Here is a 10,713-nt window from a genome sequence, read left to right on the forward strand (position 1 = left end):
TGGGAAATAGGATGGTGGACTAAATAGCCCTTGGTCTTATCCAGCAGGATGCATTATGTTCAGCTTGGGGAAGAGAAGACAGAGGGGTGTCATGATTACACTCCTTAAATATCTCAAGGGCTGGGAAATAGGATGGTGGACTAAATAGCCCTTGGTCTTATCCAGCAGGATGCATTATGTTCAACTTGGGCAAGAAAAGACTGAGGGGTGACATGATTACAATCCTTAAATATCTCAAGGGCTGACACAGAAAGGAGGGGGCAGGCCTGTTCTCTGCTGACGCTGTGAGTAGGAGCAGGTCTAGTGGTTTGAAGTTACAGGAGAGTACTTTTGGTTGAACATTAGAAGGAACCTCTTGACAGTAAGAGCACTTCAGCAGTGGAACCAATTGCCTAGAGAAGTGGCAGGGTCTCCTTCTCTGAACATCTTCAAAAAGAGGCTGGACATCTATCTGCTGGGGATGCACTACCTGGAAATCCTGCACAGAGCAGAGGATGGACTTGATGACCCATGAGACACCTTCCAACTCTGACTATAAATTATTTCCTTTCTCCTTTGCAACTCTTGAACACCTCCAGATCAGCTGTGGAGTACTGGGGACTCCCCCCTCCTCCGAGCAGTTTTGGAGGGTGTGTGGGAACCTCCTGGATGAAAGCAAAGACAAGAAAATTCTGTTGTGTGTTCAGATGTCTGTGCAGCACTGGATAATTGTATAGCCTCTATCTTGCATATTAGTGATAAATAGGTATTTTGGATATATACATGCATACTAAAAATTCTAGGACATGTGTGGCATTCCAGCTGCTGTTGCATTGTGACTCCATTCAGGCAGCATAGCTAATGGTGAGAGATTATGGGAGCTGCAGTCCAACAGCATTTAAAGATCAAGTTGCCCATCTGCCCTTAATCTAGGAGGAGTTGACATGTTTCAGATGCTAGAAGGCAGGAAAGAGAATACCATTTGGAGTGGTAGCAGGTGACAGTTGCAATCTTCTACACTCTTCAGATTTTAAAGAGGAGTAGGTTCAAATGGAAAAGATACATGGTAGAGGTCATTTTTTAAAAAAATGCAGGCAGTGGGTATGCAAGAGAAAAACGTGGGCCAGGGAGTAAAAGAGATACAGTGTTGCTAAGCCTAAAACCTTTAAGGGCTGCAGTGAGAAGGAACGTTTTGACAGATGCAAATTGTCATATCACAGTGAATAACAAAATACATAATGAAATTGTTCTAGGTCTAGACTTTAAAATCTGGTAGGATAGTAAGACAATGAGACTGAAAGATAGATGCTAGGCTTATCAGGAAAGCAAAGTGAAAATCAAATAGGTGAATGAATGTGTGCAGACTGTCAAGAGGAAGATGCAAATATGGCTGCTTTGTCCAACATTTTCCTTGACCTCAGGCCCAATTTGCAGAATAATAAACAACAGAGTGCACCATGACAAATAATATGTACAGATGGAAAGTTTGTAATGTTAGAAAAAAGGCTTTGCAGCCCTTGCAGCATCTGAGGAACTACTCTTGAAAGTTCAGCAAAGTCCTACATTGCAAACAGCTGCAGCCTGAAGATAAGGGGTAGAAGCATTGGAGTGTTATAGCATTGCTTTGTACTTTCTGTGTCCCAGCTATGTGTACATACTAATTCTACACTTTCCAGCATTCTGTTAATGATGACCATGTGAGCGGGGGAAATAGGTCAAAATGCATTTTTGCTCTTTTAATAGTTTTGTGCATTCTGGAAGCTACAGGTACCTTTTTTTAGCTAATTGCTATAGTTCAAATCTCATTTTGTCTCTTTACATAAAGGATATTTTGGTAAAAAGTATACAGGAAGGAACCTTTGGGCTTTCATAAGAAACTTCTTGCTTTTTGGATTTTACACACTTTTGGGAAGAGTACTTGCAGACTGCTCTGAAGCAGCCAAAATGTTTGTAACTTAAGATGCTCTTTATATTTGGTAATTAACAGCACACACAATTCCAGACTTTCCGAAATTTGCTGCTGCTGCTGTAGTAATAATGATGATGATAGTGACTATTGGTTGTAGCCATTTCTCAAAATTTTCCCAAACATACTTGTACAATTTCATACCAGGGTAGGGTTAACAAAGCAATTTGCACTTTGTATCAAGCATATCTTTTTGTGCAGGAGAGAAACAGCAACCATTCTTAATCTCATATTGTTTTCTTTGACTGGATACCTAGGTCTTCATTCATGGTTGCTTTTCATGGGACCAGAGCAGCATGTACAGTGGACCCTTGTTATACGCTGGGGTTTGGTTCCAAGATCCCCCGTGTATAACAAAATCCGTGTATGCTCAAGTCTCATTAAATATAATGACATAGCAAAATGGTGCCCCTTATAAAAAATGGAAACTCAAGGTTTGATATTTGAAATTTATACTTTTTTGGAACATTTTCAAACCGTGTATACTTGAATCTGTGTATAAAAAATCCATGTATAAGAAGGGCTGACTGTAGTATGTTGTGAGTGTCTCTGGCTAGAATAGATAAATTTATTCTGGATGCGTATGAGCCTTGTAAAAGCCTGATCATTTGTGGTTTTCTATCGGCTGCATATTTTAAGAACAGATGAGGATAGAGGAGTTCGCCTGTTGCCACATCTAAGCCTGCAATATTATACACATTTTCCTTGCAGTGTGCCCTACTAAACACCCTGAGGAAACATGGGTAAGATGTTTGGTAAAAAAAAATACCTAAATATCATATGTACAGTGCTGTGTAAATTTACAGCCCTTTATAAATAAAGCTTAATAATAATAATAATAATAATAATAATAATAATGTGTTTATAATCACATGCTCTGAACTATGCACATCATATGTGAAATGAATGAGACTTAATGGTGCACAGTATGTACAGTTTGCCCTCCACATTTGCAGTTTAGACTTTTGCAGGTTTGATTATTTGTGGGTTTGGTTAATATGTTCTTTCTAGGAATCTCTAAGTCCTTCTTCAAGCACAACGCTGCCAGAAATTGACCATAGGATTGTGCTGGGGATCTTAGAAGTTCCTGGAGAAAACACTTCTCTAGGCATTTGTTGGTCCTCCAGTGTATGATAATCTTCTGGGAGATGTTGACCACAGAGATGCACTGGAGGACCTGGAGATTCCTAGAGAGATATTCTCTAAGGTAAAAAGAATAGTGTTTTTTTTTTAATTTGTGGTTTTTCCACATTCGTGGAATGCCTTTACCCCTAACCCCAGCAAATGTGGAGGGACCACTGTATAGTTTTTGTTCGTTTCTTTTGGTGTTATAGTTCAGGAATCCTCTTATCACCATTCCTGGAAGCTTCAAATATGATCCAGAAGGGAGGACACTGATGTTTTATGCTGTGTGGTGCCTCTTAGATGGCACTTATATAGCTCCACTATGCTTGCAATATTAAATCATATTTAATCTGAAGATGGGTTTAGTTTTAGGTCATCAGTTAAACACAGAAAATATTAAGCGAGAAAAGCCCTCCAAAGTAATGCCAGGGGAAGTGTGAAAAATCTTTTTAAAAATGGGTTGGAAAAGAAATATTCAGACAATTGGCATTATTTCCATACAAATAATAGGGTTTTTTCAAATGCTGTGCAGACTATAATAGCTTACCAAGTGTTGCCTAAGCAAATATATATGGCAGTTACATTGTCTTTTTCCTATTATCAGTTATTCCTTTTATATTTCTTGCATTTGATTTTCTGTATTTGTCGTAATTCTGTCTCCTTGGAATTCCATTTGTTAGTGGCTCCTTAAATAGCTTCTTACACTTTAACATTTTAAGAGGAAACTAGTATGTAGTACTTGGTTTTTCTCAAGTCTAAAATACATGTTAGGATTTAGGATTCCAGAGATTGGATCTCCAATGCACAGTTATATCAGTTTGATACCAATTTAATTGGCATGGTTTTACCCTGTTGAATCCTGAAATTTGCAGTTTGGTAAAGTACTTAGAGTAGCTATTTTCTGCTAGTAGCATGGTGTCATCTGCATATCTTAAATTGTTGGTTATTTTTTCCTCTAATTTTCACACCTCCTTCCTCTGAGTCTAATCCCGCTTTACATATTATATGTTCAGAAAACGAATTAAACAGACAAGGTGATAAAATGCAGCCTTGCCTGACCCCTTGCAAGTTGGAAACCATTCTGTTTCCCTCATATTCTGTCTTGATGGTAGCTTCTTATCCTGAGTACAAGTTATGCCTCAGGATAATCAAATGCTGTGACACACCCATTTCTTTGAAAGCCATCCATAATTTTGCACAATCTACACAATCAAAGGCTTTGCTGTAATCTATAAAAGGCAGATTTTCTTCAGAATTTTTTGTGTGTTTTCCATTATCTAATGTACGATAATGATCCCTACTGCCTCTTCTTTCCTGAACCCAGCTTGGACATCTGGCATTTCCATCTAGAATAGAAGTTTTCTTGTAGAATTTTGAGCATCACTTTGCTTGCATGGAAAATGAATGCAGTGGTCCTGTGGTTACAGTAATTGCTGGTGTTACCTTTCTTGGGGATTGGGCTGTATGTTGAACACTTCTAATCCGTGGACCATTGTTTTATTTTCCATATTTGTTGACAGATTTTAGTTACAACTAGAGTAGATTCTGTCGCTGTGGATTAAAGCAGCTCTGTTAGTATGCCATCTGTTCCTGGTGATTTATTTCTTTCAAGTTCTCTGCATGCAGCTTGTACTTAACTTTCAAAAATTGGAAGTTTGTCTTCATATGGTTCTTCTTAAACTGAATCTGTCACATATACATCTTTTATATACTTCACTGTTTTGTTTACATCCATCTTTTTGTTTCTGCTTAATCATGCAATGTGTTCTGCTGGTGATAAAGCATCCCCACTCTTGGTTTAAATTTCCCTTTGATTTCTCAGATCTTGTGAAAGAGGTCTCTTTTTCTTTCTTTTTTGTTGTCAACTTTTATTTCTCTGCATTGATTAATATAGCAGTTCTCCTTGTCCCTGCACAAAAATAATTGAACAGTTGCATTCAGCTTTCTTCTCGTCTGTCCTTAACTGTGTGAAGTGTTGCATCTGTCATCCATTCAGATTCCTCTTTATTTTTCGGCTGCAGATAGTCTCTTTTTGCATTCCTGACTGACAGTGTACATGGCTTCAATCCAAAGTTGTTCTAGCTCCCAATCAATTAGGCTCAATAGTGCAAATCTGTTTTCCACATTATCTTAAAATTCTACAGGTATGTTCTTCAGGATGTTTTTCGGCATGATGGTTTTGTGTGTGTGTGTGTGTGTGTGTGTATGTGTATGTATGCACTTTACTCTAAATTTTAATATTGGTAATTCATGGTAAGTGCCACAATCTGCTCCTGGTCTTGTTTTTGCAGAGAGAATTTAGCTTCTCCATCTTCTCCTTCCAATTATGTTGTCTATTATATATAATATATAATATATAATATATATATTTATTGGCTGTCAGGTGATGTCCATGTGTGCAGTTGCTTCTTGGGTTGCTTGAAGAATGTTTTTATGATGAACAAACTGTTAGCTTTGCAAAATTCAGTCAGTCACTCTCTTGCTTCATTTATTGATCCTTGATCATATTTTCTTGCAGTCTCTGGTTCTGCTCTGTTCCCTGTTTTTGAATTCCAGTGGCCTATGATTAACAAGAAGTCCTGTTTTGAAGTGTGTTCAATATCCTCCTGAGCTGCTGCATAGAATTTTTCAGTTTCTTCCTCTGTAGTTGGAGCACAAACTTGGATTATGATTATATTGATGGTTTTTCCATGAAGTCTTATTGAGATGACTTGGTCCAACTTTGCATTATATCCTTTGACTGCTTTTGACTGTCCTCAATATAAATGCTATCCCATTTCTGCCTAGATTTTCATTTTCTGAGTCAAGTTAGTTGACTTAGAATGCCCCATTCCTGTCCACTTTAGCTCACTCATCCCAAGTATTTCTATGTTTATACATTCCATTTCTTGTTTTTCTAGGTCTAGCTTCCCCTGATTTATGCTTCTAACATTCCATGTTCCTATGACAGGTGTTGTGCAGCGTCACACTTTCACCTCTGATCCTGACTGCCCTTTCGGCTTGAGTCTAGTTGCATCACTAGCCGCAGCACTATTCATACTTGTCCTCTGCTCTACCCCAGACTCTCACTGAGTACTGTCCAATCTGGGAGTCTCATCTTCGGGCACTGTGACTTGTTTCATTTTGGGTCATCTCATCATAGGGTTTTCTTGGCAAAATATCTTCAAAAGGAGGTTTTCTCTGTGCAGTACTAACAAGTGTTAACTATGGCACCAGTGCTTTTGTCTCTGAAAGATCCCCTGCCACCACAGAGGATGCCATGGTGGATTTGTATTGTTAGATGGTATCAAACAATTCAGACAGTGACAATTTAACTGCTGTTGTGTTCACTTCTCATAGCGGTTGAAAAAAGGAACTTTAAAAAAATTAAGGCTTACTTGTTAGCCTGTTTAAATTATTCCACTGGTTTCAGTTAAAGAGATTTTCATATTTCAGTGAGAAGATTATTTAAATTACTGTTATTATTACTGGAAGGTTTACTTACTTGTAATCTATCATGAGAGCTAGTGTGATATAGTGGTTTGAGAGTTGGATTACAACTGGAGAGCAGGCTTTGAATCCTCTTTCGGCCATGGAACCCCACCAGGTTACTTTGGCAAGTCATCCTCTCTCAGCTTCAGAGGAAGGCAAAAACAAATCCCCTCTGAACAAATCTTGTCTAGAAATTTCTGTGGTAGGTTTGCCTTAGGGTAGCCATAAGTAAGAAATGTCTTGAATGCACAAAGCAACACTAACAAAATCTGTCATTTCCAAAGTCCAATTGCTAGTCACAGCAAGCGCACACCCATGGAATCAGTGTGGTTTACATAAGTGTTGACTTCAGTAATTGATTCAATTCAGTGGGTTTGTGTTTGGGACAACTACTTGAATTTAAATCAAAAGTTCTTTCCATTGTGTTATTCAGCATGTATTTTAAGAATCATTTTCTAGCAAGAAAGGTGCTTAAAAAACACTTGCATTGGTGGATTTGAAACCTGTGGCTAGGCATATCGTCTAATTGCAGAACCATCAATAGGGATATAGCCATAACACAGATAGGCAATACAACCTATAAACTTTTCAACTGGCATATTGTGGTGTACAAGACATGCTATAGGGGTAAGATCATTATGGCCTGCTTCCCTTAATGGGCTAGCTACTGATCTCTGTTGCTTGTCCTTAGATATTAGGATTAAAGAAGAAGAGCCCGATCCAGAAGAGTGGCAGCTTGGGGGTGATTCTACACTGAACACCAATGATTTGACACATTTGAGAGTACAAGTGGTAGACGAGGAAGGGGACCAGCCACATCAAGAAGGGAAACGATTGCGAAGAGTCGCTTGCACCTGTCCTAATTGTAAAGAAGGCGGTGGAAGGTACGTGCTTCTTGACTTCCTGTGTAGTAAACGTCCTTAAAATAAATGAGGCAAAAGTGAGAGAGAGAGCTCATTACTTTCCACAGCTGTAGCTGTGGGGAATCTGTGCTTCTGGTACTTGCAGTGCAAATGGGCAGGTGACTGACAGAGGGATGTGGCCTGTATTGTGTTTTTTTCCTTCAGCAGTGACAGCTCCTGCTGCTCCTGAACCAGTTAATGCCATTGATCCCTGTAAATGCATATGGAGTTATTTGGGCATTATCTCCTTACAGTTCAGCAAAATAGATGACAGGCTTAGAAGTGCTGAGTAACTTTTGTTTTCATGTATATTTTGACAGGGGCACCAACATAGGGAAAAAGAAGCAGCATATCTGTCACATACCAGGATGTGGGAAAGTATACGGAAAGACATCACACCTGAGGGCTCATCTCCGCTGGCACTCTGGGGAGCGTCCATTTATTTGTAATTGGATGTTCTGTGGCAAAAGATTTACTCGCAGTGATGAGCTGCAGCGGCACAGGAGAACACATACAGGTTATTAACATATTTTTTTCTATGTTAGTTTTTGAAATGAGTGTGGGAGACTGCCTCTTTGTGTAAGAGAGGAAGAGTAAAGAATCAATCAGTTTTAAGATATGGCTATCGTTGCTGGGTTCTAAATGTTTGCCTGTAGCTACTTTCTTTGGAGTGGGGGAGGAATATAGTTTCATTTGGTTGTCTGTTTATTAAGCTCTTCTGCACAAAGATCAATTTGTTTCAGTTATGTTACATTGTATGACAGCGTTCTGTGAGTGTCCATGTGAAAGAAACACTTACTTTATATTTTCTGCAGGTGAAAAGAAGTTTGTCTGTCCAGAATGTTCAAAGCGCTTCATGAGAAGTGACCATCTTGCCAAACATATTAAAACACATCAAAATAAAAAGGCTATTCATGCTAGCAGTACAGTGCTGGCATCTGTAGAAGCAACACCAGAGGATGCTTTGATTACTGCGGGTGGAACAACACTTATCCTTGCTAATATTCAACAAGGTTCTGTTTCAGGGATAGGAACTGTAAATACTTCTGGCACCAGCAATCAAGATATTCTTACCAACGCAGAAATACCTTTACAGCTTGTTACCGTTTCTGGAAATGAGACAATGGAATAAATATACACAAGATACCTATTAATTGTGGTTATTTTTATACAGTAGTGAGAAGAATATTGTTCCTAAGTTCTTAGATATCTTTTTATTGATGTGCAAAAATTTTTGGATTGACAGTAACTTGGTTATACATGACACTGAAATGCCTTACTTTGTATGATATTCCATAGTATATTAAAATGGTAAAATTGCATGGGTTTTGTAGGTACTTTTGGAATCTAGAAGAGATTAAATTTTACCAACTTGTATAAAAAAAATTTAACGATGGAAATGGTAGTCTAATCAAATGCATCAATCCTTTGTGGTTTAGTGTAAAAATGAGAACATGTTGGTATTTATCTATTGTAAGATAAAAGTTGATTGGTGAAAAGAAATCATGTTATGATAAAAGAAATTTTGTAATTTTCTTGATGACTGGAATTTTTATTATGCATAACTGACAAATCAAGTTTCCAAGCAAATGTTTCATTGTATAGGCTTTACTTAGCTCATCAACTTGTCATTTTGAAGCTAATTATTTTAATTAGGTTAACTATGTACAATATTTTAAGCATTACTCTTGTAAGAGTTTGAAAATTACATTTTAACATGGAACTCTAGGGATAGTCACCTTTTAAATCCTATTGAAAAGCCATGTTTAAAGTTTAATTTTGCCAAAATAATGTCTTGTTAATATTCTTTCAATAACTAATTTGGGAAATAAAACCAATGTTTAAAATTATTCAAAGGCTTAAAAAAGAGAGATTGTAGACTTAGAGTGGTAAAACAAAAATAAAGAGATACCCTTTTCTTGAATATTGGAGGACCAAAAACTAAAGGGTGTTCATTTCAACAGTAGTTTTTTAAATCTAATATTGACTCCAAAAACATTTGTCTGCCAGGGCCTTAAAAGCCATCATGTAAATTACCAATAAAATAAATACACACAAACATACACATACACACATGGAAGTAGAAAATCTGTTTCATAGGGACAATGCTTCATATTAATATTAGTCATAGTGAAATAAGGGTTTTACAGCGCTTTCTTCTGCCAAGCTTTTGGTTAGCTGAGCTGCATTTAAATGTCCACATCTTTACTTTACGCTTCCCTTAAACTGTATGTATCCAGTACATATAACTGATAAACATATATGTTTTTTATTAAGCCGAATTCTTTTTTATTTTTAATTACTGTTTATATTTTCAGTTACAGAAAAATGTACACACCTTTAATTTACATAGCCAGTCTGTAAATGCTCTGCCCATTTAACAAAAGAAAAGAAATACAATAATTACAGAAGTTCACTCTTTACAAGCATTTGGAAATCTGTTCATTTATTCAAACCACCTCAAATTTAAAGGCTACCTTATTGTACGTTTAAAATGTATTATAACAGTGTGGTAGTTAATAAAACACTATTTTTTTTTTCCTTTTGACTTGGGGTGTCTGGTTTTCCTTGGCCTTTTTCTTTTGCCATAAGACTGATGAGTGATTTGTTACAAATTATGGTAGTAGCAGATGCTACACGCACACACACACCACTATCTTTCTTCCCAATTTTCCAGTACAGCTAATCTTTTGAAATTTGATTACTGACCAGACCTGTACAGTTCTTTTCTCATTCCTAATTCACTCAAGAAATAAGCAGTACCGCAAAACAGATAGTAGAATGTAATTCTCATGCTATTCTTACAGAGTGTGATATGTTTATATTCTTTGTGTTGGGTTGTTTTCTCACAGTATAGCAGACTCTTATTTCAGAATACCTACATTTTTTTCAGAGGCTAAGCAGCTTCCATGTAATTGCCTTAAGAGTACTAGGAACTGTGATAGGTGTATGGTTCACTAGAGGTTGCTATGGAGGCACCTTCATGTAGACCCTGGCTCGCCATTTTATTTTTACAGCAGACCAAACATACAAAAACATGCTTTGGGCTATAATTCTACAAATGGGGAAGAGCAATGGATTTCTTTTTAAAAGACCCTCATATTTTTCACAAGTCCCCAAAGTATCAGTGCTTTTATTTTATTTTTATTTTACTTGTTCAGTTGTCTGAACTATAATACTGAATATTCAACAGAAGAGACAGTCACCTTACTTGAAGTTGATTCACAAGCCTTTTGTTAACCATTATTTCAGACACAAGCATATTCTTTT

The 10,713-nt window shown here is 37.3% G+C and overlaps 1 protein-coding gene across 1 annotated transcript in view; it reads left to right on the forward strand.

Annotated features, from left to right (window-relative positions):
* SP3 (Sp3 transcription factor) overlaps window positions 1-9,991 on the forward strand; it is a gene marked incomplete at its 5' end in the record, with an annotated part of 26,431 nt that extends 16,440 nt beyond the window's left edge. Inside the window, 3 exon segments of the mRNA XM_042458394.1 lie at window positions 7,233-7,425; window positions 7,764-7,960; window positions 8,259-9,991. Of these exon segments, the coding sequence (XP_042314328.1) occupies window positions 7,233-7,425; window positions 7,764-7,960; window positions 8,259-8,575 (707 nt within the window).
* Window positions 9,992-10,713: the final 722 nt, after the last annotated feature.

The sequence above is a fragment of the Sceloporus undulatus genome, chromosome 1, assembly GCF_019175285.1.
Source record: "Sceloporus undulatus isolate JIND9_A2432 ecotype Alabama chromosome 1, SceUnd_v1.1, whole genome shotgun sequence".
NCBI lineage: Eukaryota > Metazoa > Chordata > Lepidosauria > Squamata > Phrynosomatidae > Sceloporus > Sceloporus undulatus.